The following is a 20,052-nucleotide window of genomic DNA, read 5'->3' as shown; positions in this document are numbered from 1 at the left end:
GAGGGTGCTGACTGATTAGCAATGCCTTTCACAAGCACAGCAGCAGAAAGGCAGCAGCAGAGATGCCCATGTTCACTCAAGTAGTGCGTGGCGGAGGCAGGACTCAAAGTGAGCCTTAAGAGACTCCAAAGCCTACATGCTATGCTGCTATCTACATACATCTCTTCAGCTTTCCAAGATTTTAAGCTCCTTGGCTCACACTTTTTTTTTTAGGGCCTCCATATAACTGGGGCACATAGCAGATGCTAACAAACATCAGTTCCTCTTGTGCCTACTAGAATGTCAGCTCTATGAAGGCAGAAATTTTTGCCTGTTTAGTTCACCATTGTCTCTCCATTACTTATGTAACAGAATCTGCCACCTAGACGTTTGATAAACACTTCTTGAATAAACCAGGTGACATATGAGCAATTACATTTATCATGACTGCAACCTCATAACCACCTGGTGAGTCAGGTACACTAATTACACCCATTTTACAGATGAGAAAAACCTGGCCCAGGGAATTTACCTTCCTTCTCAGGGTCTGGCAACCAGCAAGGGACCAAGCCAAGATTTAAATCCATTTAAAGTCAGACTTAAATCTGACTCTGAATCCCATGCTCATAAACAGATAAACCATCTCTTAAAACTAAACCACAGAAGCAATCATTTTCAAAGCCCTGCTCACCTGCAGATGGGAATGGCAGGCACCAGCGGCTTGGGCCAAGTGGGCGGAACCAGCAGGATGGATTCGGGAGCCGAGTTTCTCCTCTCCCCCTGCTCGCAGGGCCCCAGGAACTCCACGGCCGGGTAGATGTGGCGAGGCAGGCCGGCCTTGGATGGGGCCGCAGACACTGGTGAGGGGTCAGGGCTGGTCTTCCACATCTTGGGGGGGATCCCACAAGGCGAGTCCGTGGCGAGGCTGTTCAGGGCATCCATGATCACGGCAGAGCCAGCCACAGGGGGGTACCCAGCTGGAGCGCCGTGGTCCTGGGGTGCCACGTGAGATGAGGGCTGCGGCGAGGGGCTCCGGGAGCGCTGGGGTGAGGCTCCGGGCGGCAGGGCAACCAAGGCCTCGGCGCACGAATGCCTCCGCTTGGCACCAGGCGACGAGGAGCGGGAGGCCGGACGGGGCACGGGCGAGTGGCGGCCCAGGCAGCTGTCCTCGGCGAGGCTGGTTCGAGGTGACATTATTGGCGAGGTTCTGGGGGAATAATGAGCAGGGATGTTTTGAAACTGCGGACACAGGTCGTCGGGCCCGCCGTTATTGGGCGAGACGCAGGGCGAGGTGTAGGGGGAGAAGGTGTCAGAAATGAAGCTGGCAGAGGAGCCGCTGCTAGCGGGGCTCAAGCAAAGCGGCTCGCGGTAGCCCTCGAAGCCGGGCACGGGCAGGGTGAACCTCGGGCTGGCGGCCACCCCGGCCAGGGGCGGCTGCTCCACCAGGAGGCCCGCGTCTCTCATGCGGAGGGGGCCCACTGCCTGGATCAGTTCGTGGGACGGAGTGATCTCGATCCGAGGGCTCAGGCCCGAGGCCCCTGCTGGCTTGGCCGCGCTCAGAAAGTTCTGCGGCCCTACCCTATCCGGCTCTCCGAATCGGCCGGGGGGCTCGCCAGAGAGACTAGCAAGGGGGCTGTATGGCTTGAGGCCATAGTCCAGGACATCATCGGGGTATGCGGGTCCGGAGGGTGGGCTGGCGACCTTATGTGCATTCGGCTCTTCTGGAAAGAGAAGGGGGAAGGGGGGTCTTTTTAAGCCTCAAAAACAGAACTCCCGGTGCAGAGCAATCACAGGCTGGGTTTTGTCTCATGTCGTTTATTTTTTTTCAAATTCCCACCATGCCAAACCCCAAGCTAGAAGCTCCGTTCCTCACCAGAAGGAAACTGAGGCCACTTTGTCCCAGGTCCCTGGAGAAGAGAGGTCGAAGCAGAATGAGTTCTGCAAGATCCCTGGGCTAAGGGCCTCCAAACTTGGGTTTAAATGAAACCCTTCGGAGAAGTGTACTTTATCTCACAACCCCATTCACACCACCGTATACACCCACAACTGCAACAAAGGCCTCCCAAGTCCATACTTACCCCTGCTACACGACACCCTCAGACCCTCCCTCCTGCCTGACTGATTTTGCTTCAACGCTGGTCACGACTCATTAGACGAATTTCCTAACCTGCTGGTGCGGTGGGTCATGACCCGTAGTTTGAAAAGCTCCAATCCAGGGCCTATGGCAGCACTCTGCACACGTGACACGGACACAGCACACAGAGGGAGACTGCACAGGCTCTGCAGCCCACCGTCCCCTGGGCTTGAATCCCAGATTTCGCACCAAGTACAAGAAGTGGCTTCATTCAGATCCAGGGCTCCTGACTCCTGTCTCGTCTGTGTCATTTTACAAATGAGGAAACTGAGGCCCAGAGCGGGGAAAAGGCCCAGCAAAAGATACGGAATTAGGAGGCTTAAAAATACCACAGGCGAGCCACTTGCCCCCCAACAGGCAGGGTCACTGCTACAGAGGTTACCTGACACCCAAACTATTAAAACCAATGGATGCAGGCTGGGCGTGGCAGCTCACACCTGTAATCCCAGCACTTTGGGAGGCTGAGGTGGGCAGATCACTTGCGGTCAGGAGTTTGAGACCAGCCTGGCCAACATGGTAAAACCCCATCTCTACTAAAAATACAAAAATTAGCCAGGTGTGGTGGCGCAGGCCTGTAATCCCAGCTACTCAGGAGGCTGAGGCATGAGAACCGGTTGAAACCAGGAGGCGGAGGTTTCAATGAGCCAAGATTGTGCTGCTGCATGCCAGCCTGGGTGATAGAGTGAGACTCTGTCTCAAAAATAAAATAAAATAAAATAAAATAAGATAAAGATAAAACCAATGACTGCAAAATGACCTAACTTCCTTTATTAGTGGCTGCCTACCCCAGGCTCCTGCTGCTACCTCGAAAGGCCCTACCGCTGGAGAATGCTGTTTAAGTAGAATGTTCTACGACAGCCACCCAAGGACACTGCCACCCATCACCTCACACTGTCATTTAATTCTCAGCCTGACCCTCTTCTAGCAGACACCCTTCCTCACTGCATCCTGTACAGGTCCAGGTACATGGGGCTGCTTGGGAAATTCCCATGGAGTTAGTGCCCCTCATCCACCCCTCACTGCAACTCCACCTCCAAGGCCCCTCATCTCATCAGAGGCCCCTCCACCCTCCCCGTCAGCTCACGGGGCGGCCTGGACTCCTCACTCTGATGCCTCACATCTGATGCGTCGTCAGCCCTGACTGCTCCACTGTCAGGACAGAAACCAGATTCCCAGGTCTCCCCACTCAGTCGCATCCACCCTGGTCCAAGCCGCCGTCCTCTCGCACGGGGACTACTGCAGTCACCTCCTCCCTGGCCTCCCCACTTTGCGGCTCTGTCAGTCTGTTTGTCACACAGCAGCCTTTAAGATGTCCATTCTCAAACCTACTATAAAGGCTTTTGGACACATTAGATGGGACCAAAAGTCACTAACACAGCCTGTGCGCCGGCCTGCCACCCACCCCCACCACTCCCCACTTCTCCCCAAGCTGGGTCAGCAACAACCCCTCCAACATCTTCGCTGTACTTAAGCAGCTCCTGCCTCAGAGACCTTGGGTTCCCTCTGCTTGGAAACCCTCCCCGCAAGATCCTCCCACTTCCCCTGGTTCCTTCCTGCATGTGCTCAGCCAGCACCTCCTGAAATGGGCCCATCAAAAAGATCACCTCCACCCCTTTTGCCTGCCATCTTTTCTCCACTGACACCTACTAACAGCTCCCATCGCACCAGGTATCTGTTTAGGGAATCTCATTCTGCCAAACCAGGAGCAGGCAAACCACAGTCCACGGGCCAAATGAGGCCCATGGGTTGTGTCTGTAAATAGTTTTAGGACAACACAGCCACACCTATTTATTTACACAGGGTGAACAGAGCAAGCTACAGCTTACTCCTATACTACAACAGCGGAGTTGGTAGTTTGGGAACCGAATGGCCCCCAAAGCCTGAAATATTTACTCCTTGACCCTTTAGAGAATTTTACAACCCCACACTCGACCCAGAGCTCCATCAATGTTGGGCCCGTGTCACTATAGCCCAGCATTGTCTGCCAAGCACCTACCACACGGCCTGGCACTTGCAAGCCCCCATAAACATTTGCCGAGTGGCTGAGAGAATAAGTAAATACAAGAACCATGTCCAGGGGCCTGCCAGCCAGAAACAAGACCTTTTCCTGCCTTGGGGAACCCTGGGTGACCACCCCAGTGAGCCTCAGCCTCCTTGTTCCCTTTCTGGGCTGTCCTAGAGGAAATACTGTCCAGTTTAGCTAAGCTGATCTCTTGGGGTCCACATGATACCCCCACTTCCAAAATGGCTCCCCACAGCTCTAGGTAAAAATAAATGACCCCCACCAGGCAGCCTGGCTGGGCCCTGCCTGCCCATCTACCCTCGCCTGCATTCACTCCCTCCCTCCCTCTGTCTGAACTCCAGCCAAAGGGGAGTGTGGTGATTTTTGTTTGCTGTTTGATTTTGAGGCCATACTCAGCTGCCCATTTTGGAGTGCTATGGCACAATAATAGCTCACTGCAGCCTCCACCTCCCAGGCTCAAGCGATCCTCCCACCTCAGCCTCCCAAGTAGCTGGGACTACCAGCACACACCACCGGGCTCAGTTAATTTTTTTTTTTTTTTAGTAGAGATGAGGTTTCACTGTGTTGCCCAGGCTGGTCTCAAACTCCTGAGCTCAAGTGATCCTCCCACCTCAGCCTCCCAAAGTGTTGCGATTATAGGCAAGAGCCACCGTGCCTGGCAAAGGGGAGTTTTTTAAAAGCATCAAGCTCCTTCCTGCCCCGGGATCTTGGTACTTGCTGCTGCCCCTGCCTCAACAGCTCCTCCCCTGCCCACTGCCAGGCCCCCTTCTCCACATGACTAAAGCCCGTCCATGCCCATGGGCATGGCTTAAGTACTGCATGCTTCTAGAAGGACCCCCAACCACTTGACTAGCTCAGGTCCGGCTCACAGGTCCCTGCTGTGTTCTGTGTACATCTCGCCATAATGACTGAAGAACTGTGAAGTTCTCCATTTCCCTCAACCTCCAGTCTACCCCTCCCTCGACCTCGAGATCCACCTCCACCAATCAGCGAATGCTATGAGGACTCTTGCTCTGCCATGCCTCTAGCACTTGGATGGGTCCTGCCACTAAACAGGCCCTCAAAAAGGATGTGTTGGCTGAATGAATGATGCAAGTTCAGAACAGTCGACCTGGAATAAACTATTAATCAAAGATGCCACTATCCAAACCAAAAGATAGAAGGCTATAACTCTAGAGAGGGTCATTTGGTAATATCCATGAAAATTCCAAACACACATGCCCTTGGAACCACATATGCCCTGGGAACCAAGCAATGCTACTTTTAGAAATTCATCCTAGAATCCCAACCCTTTGGGAGACAGAGGTGGGAAGATTGCTTGAGCTCAGGAGTTTGAGACCAGCCTGGGCAACACAGAGAACCCATCTCCAAAACAAAAAAAAATTTTTTTTCATTAGCTGGGCATGGTGGCACCTGCCTGTAGTCCCAGCTACTGAAGAAGCTGAGGTGGGAGGATCAAGGCTGCAGTGGCCCATGATCGTGCCACCACCTCCCAGCCTAGGTGACAGGATGTGACCCTGTCTCAAAAAAAAAAAAAAAAATTCTTCCTGCAGATATACTCTCATCTGTGCAAAATGACCTGTGTATCCTTAAGATTAGTTACTACAACCCTGACTGTAATCCCAAAAGACTGGAAGCAACACAAAACCCATCTACTGGGGATGAATGAATTCTGGCTCATTCATACGAAGGGATACAATGGGGATGAATGAATTCTGGCTCATTCATACGAAGGGATACAATATAGCTACAAAAAGGCCTGAAGAAGTTCTTTATGCATTGCCATGGAATGACCAGTGAGATTTAGTATTAAAAGAGAAAAGCAAGCTGTATAGTGTGCACAGGATAAAAAGGATGAGAGGATGTACACACACAGAGATGTACAGTGTACACAGATGTACAGATGTATAGATTACACATACACATGTACACAGATGTACAAAGACATACACGCACAGATGTACACACACAGACAGATGTACAGGCACAGCTGAAGGATGCACAGGCTTTCTCTGGAAGTCACAAGGCACAGCGACATCCTCCAGGGAGGAGAACTAAGGAATAAGAGCACAGTGGCATGGCAGAAAGGAGACTTCCTTTGATTCACGTAATTATGTAAGAAAATAAATGTAACTCCCAAAAGAAACATTTTTAATTTTATTTCATAGGTGGTAGATGACATAACATGATGTATAATGACGAAACCCTGTTTTATGAAGCAGGAAATGGAGAGTGCAGTCCTGCCCTGGCACTAAGTAGCAGCATGATTTTGGAGAAGTCCCCCATCCACCGGAGGCCTCAACACCTTCTCATTTATAACTGAACAGCATTCAATTGAATCCGTTTCCTTGGTGGCTTCTGGCGCTGAAATCCTTTGATTTTTCTAGCTAGCAATCTGTAAGGCCTGGAGTTCTTGTGAGGCCGTAGTTTAATGTAAACGTGTATTTGAATTGCACATACGCACACACACAGGCCTTCCGGGAAGGTCACAGAGCAGAGATTTTTAATCTAGGAAAAGAGGAATGTCAAATCCATGGCCGACAACATTCTGAGAATTCGAACCAGAAAAACAAAACACAAAAAGTCTCTTAGCAAAAATTCCAGCCATATCAGAAAAACTGCACTGCCTCTTATCAGAAACACAGCCTCGGGGCTGATGTGGACAGTCCACAGAAACGCAGTCCTGAAAACACACGTCACTCCCACTGCCTGGGAGCCCTGAAGAACAGAAAGCTCGAGTGTGCTGAGCAAAAGTATTTAAAGCATTTACATTGGTTTTCATTAATCCAAGCGGCAGAGTTTTTCTTTTTTTTTTCCTCTTGACAAGACTTTAAATGTTTACCAGCAAGCAGGGAATAGGAAGATAATTAATAATCATTTAATTCTCAGTCCCCTGTTTCACAAATAGCACATCATTAAAATATTTCTCTAAGTTACTGGCTGAGATTTCTCCCTATTTCTCCTTAAACAACTGCCATGCTCGCAGGCGGCTTTCTTACAGTCATCACGATGCCTGCACGGCACCCGGTGAAGTTAGTTTCATCTCAGAACCACCAAATTTTCTCAGGAGGGTTTCCAAAAAGCTTGCTTTTTTTTTTAACCACTTGCACGATCTTTGCTCTATTCATGTGCCGCCAAAAAATATTTACTTAATATTTCTAGTATTTAAATTCACTCACTTATTTTTTTTTTATTATTTTAAAAGGAAACTTTATACCACTACTGCAGATGGAAAATCAATGTCACCTCCATAAATAGAAGGTAGGGTAAAAACACAATAAAAATAAAACTTACTAAATTCAAGCAAGACACAGTGGCTGGGCAAAGACTGAGACTGAGGTTTTATACACCCCCACCCCCGCCAATGCTCCTGTGGTATAACTCATATACACAGATGTCAGTGTTTTGAGTATAGGGTTTGATGAGTTTTGCCAAATGTCATACATTCTTGCTACCACCAACATAATCAAAATATGGAACATTTCCAGGACCCCAGAAAGTCAAGACCTAGAAACAGGGAGAGGGAGGAGTCAGTGTTAGAAAGGAAAGCGTCAACGATATAGCAGTACCTCAATGAAGCGTTACTCCTTTTGTTTGTTTGTTTTGTTTTGTTTTTTGTTTTCTGAGACAGAGTCTCACTCTGTTGCCAGGCTGGAGTACAGTGGTGTGATCTCGACTCACTGCAACCTCCACCTCCTGGGTTCAAGCGATTCTCCTGCTTCAGCCTCCTGCGTAGCTGGGATTACAGGTGCCCACTACCACGCCCAGCTAATTTTTTTTGTATTTTCAGTAAAGACGGGGTTTCACCATGTTAACCACGCTGGTCTCGAATTCCTGACCTCAGGTGATCCACCTGCCTCGGCCTCCCAAAGTGCTGGGATTACAGTCTTGAGTGACCGCGCCTAGCCTGAAATTGCACTCCTTCTGACTAGTTCAAAGAGAAAATAGCGCTGAAAAATAGTTCTCAGCAAATACAACATCCTCACTGGTGGACCACCTAAAATCCATTTCACCTACGATGGGAGGTACCTGGCCTGCATACGAGGCATCAGCACCAAAGGGAGGAAGAAGATAGAAGCAGTGATGGGGGATTTAGAGGTTGCTGCTCGAGGCCCTCTGTGCCTCCATGTCATGCACATACTGTTCCCCTTACCCGGAACCCCCTTCCATACCTCCCGACCTTACGTCTCCTAACAAGCCACTACTTATCCATCATGATTTGACCTGAACCACCCCCTCTTGGAGGCCCTCCCTGTTTCCCCAGGCTGGAGCGGGCAGCTCTTCTACACTCCCAGGTCCCACAGAGTCCTACACTGAAGTCTGTCTATGGATTCACTCATCTGTCTACCCTCTAGACTCTGAGCTTCTTAGAGGCAGATAGGAGTCTTACATCAATATTATGAAGATAAATATAATGCAGAAAAAGCAGCTAAAATGTATTGAGAACTTCCATGCAAGGCACTGTTGTAAGCACATCACATGTAGTAAATTACTCGACCCTCACAGCCACCTACCCACTGAATGCCAATAGTAGCTGCCCTGCCCCTCTCCCCATTGTGGCAACCAAAAATGTCTCCAGGCATCGCCAAACATCTCCTGCCAGGCAGACTCGCCCCGAGCTGAGGACCATGGCTCCTGGCTTTACAGCCCCAGCATGGCACACGAGGCCTGCGCACAGCAGAGGCCCAAAGACTGCTGGAAGCATCAACTCATGACTCACGCCCTCAACCTGAACTGATTCAGAAATGAGAAATCTGCTCACTCTCGGCCCTGGCAGGTAACGCTCATCTCTGTGGCAGACATCTGAAAGTTCTCATTCTTATCACCCCTCCTTTCATCAAGTTCCTGGGTGCTTACCCAATAGGTAGGCCCTGTGAATATGTGGAGAAATCTCTGACCACTCCCGAAAACTGCAGGACAAGATTGCTGGGGAGGCCAGTTCAGCCCTCCTCTTTGCCCCACCAAGCAAGAGCTCTAAACTGAGACCCAGGCCTCAGAACGGAGGGTAGCACGGGGTTAGGGGACTCCAGATCCACTCCCAGCCCTGGCTGTGAGACTTGGGGAAACTCCACGTCCTCATGTGTGACACGGGGTGATGACGCTGGTGATACAAGCCTGTCGGTTTCCCTAACCTCTGCAAAGCCCAAGACACACAGAATCAACACTCAGTCAATGGGGCCTACTGGATTATTATTGAGAGAACAATCTTTTCAGTGACAATTCTGCTCTTTCCCTGCTATAGTTACTCTATTTTACAACAACTTGAACGCACTAGTCCCCAACCCCTTCAAAAGCATTATGAAAAAAAGGAAGACATTTTTATAAAAATAAAATGGGTTGGTCAGCACTTTAGGAATTCTCTTTTCACCTCAGATTCTGCTGATCTTCAGAAAATGTGTGGAGGAGGTAAAATGTGCTTCCAACACCCTCTCCATTCCGCACTTTGAACTTTTCCTCCCAGGCTACCTGGGAGCGGATCAACTAAATCTTACTAAAGTGCTAGTGAGTCAGTGAGCTGCTTGTCATAACCAAAATACTACTATACCACTTACTTTATATCGAGAACCACTGTATGCATCTAGTATATGTTCATATTTGTCTCACAAGAACCCTATAAAGCAGGTGATATTGTTTCCCCATTTTATATAGGGGGAAAATGAGGCTCAGAGAGGGTGAGTAATTTGCCCAAGGTCACACAGCTCCTAAGTATCAGAGCCAAGATTCATTCTCAGGCAACCTGGCTCCTCCACCCCCTTAACCACTACTTTATCCTGCATCTCAGGAAAGAGGTGATTTCCTGGATGGCGACACCCTGACCCTGACACAGGGAAGCAAGGATCCCCCGGAAAAGAAATTATTCTGGGGGCCTCATCATTTCACTCGGGAGGTAGGCTGCCCCGACAACTGAAGATACAGATTCCTTTCTTCGGGAATGTTCACAGTCTCTCCTTTTGCCCCAGAACTGAGTCAAAGATTATTTTAAAAATCACACTCAGGCCACATAGTGGTCCCCGCCAGCTCCTCTCCCCCTGGAAGCTCTGGAGGCCTGTTGCTCACCCTCACAGACGGACACACAGCCAAGTCTGAGGTGGCCACTCGCTCAGCGCCAACCCGCCAGCCAACAGATCACTTTTGAAAAAAGGAACAGCAAGAGAACATCTTCTCTGCCTAGAACTGCAGGCGGTGGAATTTTCGGGAAGCAGAATAGTATGACCAAAATAGAAACCCAGCTAGGGAACCTCTGAGAGGCAGCCGTCCTTGGCGGGGCACGGGGAGGGGCAGAGACCAATGGAGCTTTCAGACTTGAGTGGCTGGGAAGAGAGGAGCAGGGCCTGGCCTAGGGGCTGGATGCCCCCTCGATGGGCAGCAGGGCAACAGGGCTCCACTGATCCCTGGCCAAGCTGATCCGACCCACGGCTTGATGAGCTCACCCCGATGCCGAGGTGGTGTGAGTCCCAGGGCCTGGGTTTGGGACATCACAGTCTGTCGCCAAGGCAGCACTTAGGATGCCACAGCTGGCACCGCAGACCTGTAGCCGGAGAAAGGGGGCAGACAGAGAGACAAACCTCGCCTCCTGCCACTCACCCTGACAACTCGCATAACTTCCTGCCCATCAGGGCTGCAAGGAATCCCAAAACAGAGCAGGAAAGTGGATGGATTTTTCATCTGGCGGGTGTGCACAACCTATAGAAAGAACCCCTTTGAAAAGTAATGGATTGCCTCCAAATAACAAATCTGACACTCAGCAAACTTTCAGACAAGCCCCCCTAGACCACTGCTGCCCATGCCCCACCCGGTCACACACACACACCACCTAACAGTAAGTGGATTCTCAATCAATGAATCATGTGTATTAATGATGAGAGTCAGGTTGTCACACCCTTCATTCAGAGGTGACACATACAGACACAGGGCCTGAAAGTCAAGAAATTCCATCTGGATAAATCAGGTCCAGAAATGCCAAAAAGGAAAGGGAGGACATTTGCCATCCTGTCTCGTCCATGGAACCACTGGAAAAAGTCATCCTGAACGCGACATCTTTGCTGACCTTGCCCCAGCTAAGACAGCTGTCCGCCTTCCCCAGACGGGGCCGAAAGACAAGCTCAGCGGTGCTTCCCAGGCAGGCTGCTGCAAGGCCAGGCGCCTGGGACACAGGACCGGGGTGATCCACAAGCAATGAGGCTTGCAGACTGGCTGCTGGCATGACTGCTTGCAAAAACACGCGCACCCACATGCTGACACGTATTGCTTTTGGAGAGGGGTGGAGAAATGTATGGAATCTGCAACCCACAGGCCGCAAGGTCACCTTTTAGATGGGGGCAGCAGGGCCCAGGCATGTGGCACACACAAAAACTCATCTCCATCGTCAAATCTGGATGCGAAGAACTGTCTCTTGCTGGTTTCAAGCCATTTCCTGGGGCCCTCCTGCCTTGGAGAATTCCAGAGACATTCCTATTTTTAGTCATTCGAATAGCTTATGTCCACTGTGCAGCAAGCTTTCACGTGTACGCTCCCTTGTTCTCTCTGCAGTTTACATCAACTGCTGGAGATAGCTACTCTGAATACCTCTGTGTTACAGATGGGGAAACCGAGGCTTGGGGTGCAGGGAAATTCCCAAGACCACAAGAAGAGTCAGGGCAAAGCTTGGATTAAATTTCAGGGTTGGGGGTGTACTGGGGTACGTGGTGAGGGGCAGTGCATTGGGGGAAGGGCTGTACATGTGTAGCATGATGTGTGTGTATATCAGATCTGCAGATTTCATCAGTTTTATTGTTTGTTTTTGAGATGGAGTCTCACTCTTGTTGCACAGTCTAGAGTGCAGTGGCGCAATCTCGGCTCACTGCAACCTCCACCTCCTGGGTTCAAGCGATTCTCCTGCCTCAGCCTCCTTAGTAGCTGGAATTACAGGTACCTGCCACCACACCCAGCTAATTTTTGTATTTTCAGTAGAGACAGGATTTTACCATGTTGGCCAGACTGGTTTCAAACTCCTGACCTTAGGTGATCCTCCCACCTCAGCCTCCCAGTGGTGGGATTAGAGGTGTGAGACACCATGCCCGGCCTTCATCAGTTTTTAAAATATGTATCACTTATATGCAGTAAAATGCACAAATATTTCACATACATCTTGTGCCTTTGCATATATATTTGCATATATATATGCACAAGATACAGAACATTTCAAGTACCCCAGAGGGTTCTCTGTGGCCCCTCTGAAGCCAGACACTCTCACCCAGGAAGAACCACTCCCTGACTTTTCTCACCATATGCTGGGTTTGACTGTTCTCGAACGTCCTTTAAATAAAATCTGGATGTATGTGTCTCACTTATTTTGCTCAACAGAATGTCTGAGCTTCACCTATATTGTGTGTAGTAGTCCTTTCTTTTTCATTGCTGTGTACTATTTCGTTGTACAAATCAACCACAATTTATCCAATCACCTTGCTGAACTCCCTCCGTTTTTGAAACATTTGAGATTAAACTCGTGATTTAGCAAGGTCTGTGTCTAACAGAAGAGAGTACAGCGCATGACAGAGAACAGACCTCAGAGTGGCTTCCTCACCAAAAGGAGAAGGAAAGATCTGGTCAGAAGAGTTCCCCAGAAATAGACTTTAGATAATCCTCCTGCAATAGGACTCGCCACGGCTAAACCCACCCACTCTGTCAAAGGCCTGCAGAAGACGACATGAGCAGGGGAACATCTCTTCTTTCCATCCTCTGCCCAACTTAGCAAAGAGTCACCCTCTCCGACCAGCCACCTCTGAGAGTTTGGTCTCGTATTGATCCCCACATCCCCTCGCACAGCCTGAAAGGCTGATTTCCATTTTTCCTTCAGGCAACTTAAAATCCAAGTGGAAACTTCCCCTTGAAGACAGTGGGGCCTGTGTAACCCTTGGCCGGGGGCAGAGATTTAAAATTAATGCCTTCTTGACTGACAGCTTCTTTATTTATACTTTTCCCCAGGAGCTTTCATTTCAGTGCCATGTTCCCGGGGGTGGGCACACTTCATCAGTGGCCCCTGCCAACCCCCTGGTTATTAAGACATTCCTCCCTACTCCATGGCAACAGAGGTGATGTCACCCGTTGCGGATTTCAGAGCTGCAGCCCACCTTCTTAGGATTCTACAGGTAAACAGCCCCTTTCCGTAGCCTTTAAAATAACTTTAGCAGGCATTTCAGACTTGGGTTTGTTTTTCTCCCTCATTTAACACTCTCACTTTGGCAGGCACGCCCACGCAGGTCTGTTTTGATAAGGACCTTCATAAATCCTGAGCTTTGCAGGCCACTTTCTTCCCTTCAGGCCCAGCTGAAGAAATGCTCTTTTTCCAAAACCTCGGATTACAAGGTCAAGAGGGTCCCAAATACCAACTCAGGAAAAGCAATCTCCCAACTCTGCATGTGGCTTACAGTCTGCCTTTGGTATATTTCTTCCACAGAGGGAAAAAGCATTAAAGATTCCAGTGCAGGGCTTTAGATCCAAATGCCCAAGAGGCAGGCAGGACCATCCACCAAGATGGAGAAAGAAACAGAAAAATAGCAGAGCTCCCCGTCATTTCTACCTTAGCCAGGAGTTTTCCAGTGAGTATAATCCCATTAGGACAGTGGCAAGATACAATTTATAATTCTATAAATATCAGCTATAAGAGGTGAACGTGCACACTTCCCACCGTACGAGACACATCAGACAAAGTTAGAGACAGCAGCTGCATACGGCGTCCTGCTGCCCTCCAGGGCCACATTCTGGCTATGAGATACAGTGCTAATGGCAGGCACCTAGGACTCTAAGTGCCCAAGTTCAAGGCCTGCCCTGCCATTTACCAATGCAGACTCTCAGCAAAGTTACCTTACCCCCAAGAGCCTGATCTCACTGGTCTGGGATGCAGTCTGAGAACTTCGAATGTAGCCAGAACTGAGAGCCCCTTGCCACCCATTCTACATTTTTCAAAAGTATTTAACCTGCCACCTGATACGGCTGGAGAGCCATGAGAACCAACCTGAATAACACTGCTTTAAAGTTTCAAGAGCCTCCACTCCCGATCAAAATCTATGCCACCAAAAGAACACAGGGGCTTGAATTTAGAAGCCAAGATACCATGTGTTTCACAGGGAAGAATGAGTGAGGCAACTTCAATCTCATTTCCTCTGCCTCCCTGCAAGGCCGATGCTCAATTCTAGCCCTCATTTCACCTTTCCAGCTGCACCTGGAGACGTTATTTGTCCAAAGCAGGCTTATTAAGGCCTGTCCTTAACTCAACAGAGAAGGCAATGTCTCTGAATGTCACATGTGTTTAGTGAACCTGCTTGCTTAGTGTAGAACACTATTTTTAGCAAGCACCAAACACATACACACACACACACACACACAGATACTGTATCACAGCACCTCATATGTCCCTATTTGTTTACCAGACTATGACCCATATTGGCCTGGGGGCCAGGAACCATATCTAATTTGTGTGTATGCCCCTACAGGGTCTGGCACAAAACCAGCTTTCAGTGTGTTTGCTGAAAGAATGGGGTTTTAATTGTGCCCTGTGAATGGATCGAGAGCAGCTGTTCCTACACTGAAGTGCCAGTGAAATTAGGGAATGGGACACAGAAGGGTCTGTGAGTGTTGAGAAATGACATCAAAAGCACGTGGGGGGATATGAAGTGGAGAGGGGAGGTGGCAATGTGTGGGTGGGGGGTGCAGGGGGTATGTGGTGAGGGGGCAGTGCCCAGGGGAAAGGGCTGCCCATGTGTAGCATGCACATGCATGGTGGGTGTGTATACAGAATCTGCGGATTTCATCAGCTTTTTAAAGGGCTGTGACCTCAAAAGTTTAAGGATCACAGGAATAGACTCTATAAAACAACAAGCAGTGATCAGAAGGAACCTGTTTTCCTTTCTGAAAGGCCAAGGTTGGAATTAAATGCTTTAGCTTACCAGGGATTGAAGGAGGGCTGCACCAGACTGTTGAGGCAAAGCAGATGTGAGCACTCCCCACATATCTGTCCCCACAGTAACTGGAGATCTGGCATCTCTGGAGGTGACTAGGAATCCCCAGTACCCACCTGTCTCTCTCAGCATATTACAAGTTGGGGGAAGTAAGAATCCACTGCATTCACAAGCATGCATAAGGGAATTCAGCTTCTGAACTGTCTGCTGACAGCCAGCACATCTTCCCCCTCCAGGGTGGGATCAGTGGCCCCATCAGGACTCCCACATCCCTGCCCCCAGGTCTTTCTGTCACTGTGTACTTGGTTGTCTCCTCCACTTGAAAGAAAATCAAGAGTCTTCTTTGCACATCTCTAGTGAATAAATTTGAAACCTAGACAGATAAAATGGATAATTTCCCAGAAAGATACAGTTAACAAAAATTGACTCCAGTAGAAATAGAAAGTGTAAAGAGACCAATTCCCACAGTATAGAGAAAGCCATCAAGAAACAACTCCACAAAGAAGCGCCAGGTCCAGGTGGCTTCACAGAGGAATTCGATCACAGCTTTAGAGACCAGGGAGTCCCAGGGAGACAGAAATTGTTCCTGAGCATAGACAAGGAAAGAAACTTGAACCTGATAGCACACAAAATAGGACAATATGAGTATCACTCATGAATACTGAAAAATTCTTAAATATTATCTGATGCCACCACCACCTTAAGAAAATAATACAAGTGGAGTCCATACCAGGGATGTTTTCACATAAAGAAATCTAATAATGTATGCCAACATATTAATAGGTCTAAGAAGAATAAGATATTTTTCCATAGATTCTAAAAAAAGCCTTTGATATAATTCAACTCGCATTTGTAATAAAAACTCTCGGGGAGAAAAGAAAGAACTAACTAATACTTCCTTTACATAATTCATACACCTCAATTCTAAAGCCAACACTGGAGGTCCTCCTCCAAGGCAAGGATGCCCACTGTCTTCGCTATCATGTAACACTACTGGAGGTATTAGTTAATACGATTAGAAAGCGAAAACAACAGAGGCACAATCAGAGGCGCTAGCTCAGAGAGGGCAGGATCTGGGTCTCATTCCTCACTGTGACCCTAGGATCTAACACAGTGGGTGCTCAGTAGCTCAATGAGTAAATAAACAATGGTTCATATTAATTGAACACCTCCATTAACAAAAGCAAGGGTTTACTACAACACTAGTAACAGATCACATGCTGTGTTGATTTAAATGGATTAACCTATGCAAGGCAGACAACAGTTCTGTGAGGCAAGTGGTATTATTTCAGCCATTTTACAGATAAGCTGACAGAGGTCCAGAGAAGCTAGATGACTTGCTCAAGATCATCTTGTAGTAAACAAGGTTTTCAATTCCAGCCCTGCCATGGTCCCAGACGTCTTGCTAACTGGTTCGTATGTGTCTCTCACCAAATGAGAGAATGAGGAAACTCACACAGTTCAGAACACATGATATGGAGCAAGACTGCCCATTTTGGGAAAATTACTTTACCTCTCTGTGCCTTAGCGTCCTCCTCCATAAAACACGGGTGATAATAGTGCCCGCCTGCTAGAGGAATCACATGGGCTAATGAACGTCTGCTACACGCTAAACTCCATAAAACGAGCATCCAACTTCCCCAAAATTCCCTAATATACCTTCACCAATTCTAACAACAATGTCTGTCCCATTAGCGGTACCTTTCCCTCCTTGGTTTTTGCCAAGCTCATGCCCATGTAAGTAGAACTTTACATGCATCACCAATATGTTGCCATCTGGGACAAAACCTAATAACAGGATAAAGGCTAGCGTTCACCCCTGAGGAGTTCTCATACAGAAGCAAAGAGAGGTGACTGCTATTAACATCTGGGTGACCCAGAGCCAAAGACACATCTGGGAGTTCACAGTAACCTCTCAAAACTCACCATGTCCCTTCTCTTTTTTTTGTCTGGTTTGTTGGTTTGAGACAGGGTTTCCCTCTGTCCCATGGGCTGGAGTGTAGTGGCACGATCATGGCTCAGGGCAGCCTCGAACTCCTGTTTAAGAGATTCTCCCACCTAAGCCTCCTGAGTAGCTGGGAAGCTGGGTCTACAGGCATGCGCAACTAGGCTAGGCTAATGGTTTTAGTTTTTATTTTTATTAGAGATGAGGTCTTGCTCTGTTGCCCAGGCTGGTCTTAAAGTCCTGGACTCAAGCGATCTTCCCACCTTGACCTCCCAAAGTGTTGGGATTGCAGGCATGAGCCGCTGCTCCCGGCCACGACATCCCTTCTCTTCCTGGGTGCTAACTCTTCTGTGCTGCCTACTTCTCAGCAAAGAGTAAGTGCTTTCCGGATTCCAGAGTATTACTCTGTACTCCTTAAGTGTGGGCTTCATGTAGTAAAGTCTTCCAAAGAGTTTGAAGAAACTGACAAAAGCTACCTCTGCCGGGTAATCAAGGTTAACATCAATAATAAATGATATGGATAATACACTTTTGTTTTTTGTTTTTTTGAGACAGAGTCTCACTCTTGTAGCCCAGGTAGCCCAGGCTGGAGTGCAGTGGTGCCACCCACCTCACTGCAACCTCCGCCTCCCGGGTTCAAGCAATTCTCCTGCGTCAGCCTCCTGAGTAGCTGGAATTACAGGTGCCTTCCACCATGCCTGGATAATTTGTGTATTTTTAGTAGAGTTGGGGTTTCACCATGTTGGCCAGGCTGGTCTTGAACTCATGACCTCAGGTGATCCACCCGCCTCAGCCTCCCAAAGTGTTGGGATTACAGGCGTGAGCCACCACATCTGGCTGGATAGTACATACTCTTGATATGTGATGAGAAGGGGCCTTTATCTTTGTGGGCTTCCTCCTGAAACCCTAGAGCCCTAGTCTAATGAAGGGACAGTCTACAATACAACCAACAATCCTCAAAAACAGTGAAGGTCACAAAAAACATTCCCAATCTGAATGAGGCATAAAACTCAATAATGTGTCAATACTGGTTCGTTGATTACAATAAATGCAACATACTAATGTAAAACATTAATAACATGGGGAAACAGGGTAGGGGGTATATGATAGGGGGGTATATCCCTCTCTCTGCTATCTTTGCAACTTTTCTGTAAATCTGAAACTGTTCCAAAAAATAAAGTTTTTTTTAAAAAAAAAAAAAAAAAAAACAGATTCCAGGGCTTTCATTGTGGTCATTTAGATACCCATCTGGTGGCCACCAAGCACCACTTGCCAAGAAAAACTGTAAAAAGTACCTCCCTTCAGATTTGGCTTGGAAACTATTTCCCCGGAAATCCCCCCACCCCACCCGACAAGAAAAATAAAAGCTGATTACGAATCTGGGAGGGGTGTGAGTATTTGTTCCCTGAAAAACATGACTTTAATCTTAATGAACAGAAAGACCACGGATGTTAGTGCGGATCGTTTGCAGATTCTTAATTGTATCTTCTCAAAGCAAAAGATGTCCTCCAGATTGCAGCTCTAGAAGACTGCTCTCTTCTGCTAATTATTTCCATCTCCAGCCAAAACACAAAATTATTGCTAATGACCATCTCTCGGTATCTAAGTGAAGACAGGATACCCAAAGCTAAAGCAAATCCCTCACCTAAGGTGGCCAGAGAGGACACCGAGGGAAGTTAAAACTTCATTACCTAACACAGTGCCTGTGGGAAACATCAGGCCACCAAGCCTCCTCGATAGGCTTCCCACACAAGCCAGTGAGCACAAGCCCTTCCTATGCACCAGATGTAGGCAAGCCCAGAGTGCGTCTGGAAGCTACCAACAGGCCTGCCCCTGAGCCTTCAACAAGCACTGGCTGGGCTGGGCTGTCAAAATCAGGAAGCCTGGTTGGGTTTTTTGTTTTTTCCAAGACAACCTGCTAACCAGAAATACACAGTGAGGTTGGGCATGTGGCCTCTTCCCCCTCCTCCTCCTCCTCCTCCTCCTCCCTCTAACGAATGCTCCTGTTAAACACGTGAAGTGACAGATGAGCATTGGGCCCAGCCTGGGGAAGTCCCCAGCCCCCAGCGACTGAGGGCATTTGGAGGCACAGAGTGACAAAGTACAGGCAGAAAGAGCCTGTGTCCTTCTGAATCCATGCCGCAGCTGCCCCCCCACCTCACCCCATAGTAGAAGTTCACTTAATATAGCTCAGACCAGTCCTCTCGTGGGTGATAAGTAATGGGTTCAGCAGCAGCAGCAGAACCCAGGGAGGAAATGGGCCGGCCTTATAATACCAAAGTTTTTAACCCCCTCCAGTATCAGACAGACAACCTCTTCCTCAGTTTCAACACAAAGTCCCCATCAACCACTGCTCACAGGAGGTGATGGGAACTGCATGGCCTCACTTCAGTGCCTGGAGGGAAGGAGCAGCCTCCTAGCCTTGATAACTGGATTCAGCTGCAACCCCCCTTTTTTTTTTTTTTTGCAACCCCTCCCTGCTAACTCCATTCTTTGCTTCCTCATCTCCTCCCTCCAAAGGCACAGAAATCATGTCCCTTGCCCTTTGACAACCCAGTCCCAAGCAAGAGGCCAGCAGACAGCACCCGCTCCCCAGCCTTGGGACCTGCCTGCCACCTTTTGTTTTGCTAAGAGTGACCCTCAGGGAGCAGTCACTAGCTACCAGAAACCGGTGCCCCTAAAGGGCAAGAGGGAGCCAACCACCCCCTAAGGGTGGCAGTGGCCACTGACGCCTCCCCTTCCTGGCACCTGGGTAGGGGTACCCTCCCTCCAGGCCCCTTAGGAAGAGGGGCAGCTGGAGCCAAGAGGACTCCTGTGCCCAGTCCCCAGGCCCTGAGCCCCTGGCGGGCTCAGGGGCCAGGCCAGGGGGAGCCTCCACCGACCTTCGTTCGGATTCAAATACTCATAGTCGAAGAGGATGGAGAAGTCAAGCTCGTCTTGGGGGCTGCCCCCGGGCTCGTGACCTGGGGCGTCCCCGCCGTCAGGTTGGGGCTGCTGCTCGGGGGCGTTCATGGTGCGCAGGGCGGGAGGGCTG

At 49.0% G+C, this 20,052-nt stretch overlaps 1 protein-coding gene across 8 annotated transcripts in view; it reads right to left on the bottom strand.

Moving 5' to 3' along the window:
* NFATC2 (nuclear factor of activated T-cells, cytoplasmic, calcineurin-dependent 2) overlaps positions 1 to 20,052 on the bottom strand; it is a 177,904-nt gene that overhangs the window by 137,519 nt on the left and 20,333 nt on the right. For 2 of the 8 annotated variants that reach the window (XM_011951360.1, XM_011951358.1), the window contains exons 1-2: positions 19,901 to 20,052; positions 671 to 1,186 (exon numbers count right to left, since the gene is read on the bottom strand). In XM_011951360.1, coding sequence (XP_011806750.1) covers positions 671 to 1,173 — 503 coding nt within the window. In that variant the 5' untranslated portion in view covers positions 1,174 to 1,186; positions 19,901 to 20,052. Of the gene's footprint in view, positions 1 to 670; positions 1,701 to 19,900 lie in introns of all 8 variants that reach the window. The other 6 variants (XM_011951354.1, XM_011951353.1, XM_011951356.1 and 3 more) reach the window with 3 other exon arrangements.

This window comes from Colobus angolensis, unplaced genomic scaffold (genome assembly GCF_000951035.1).
Source record: "Colobus angolensis palliatus isolate OR3802 unplaced genomic scaffold, Cang.pa_1.0 Scaffold319, whole genome shotgun sequence".
NCBI classification, from domain to species: Eukaryota; Metazoa; Chordata; class Mammalia; order Primates; family Cercopithecidae; genus Colobus; species Colobus angolensis.
The sequence above is the reverse complement of the archived record's forward strand: the minus strand, read 5'-3'. Positions and strand labels throughout refer to the sequence as shown.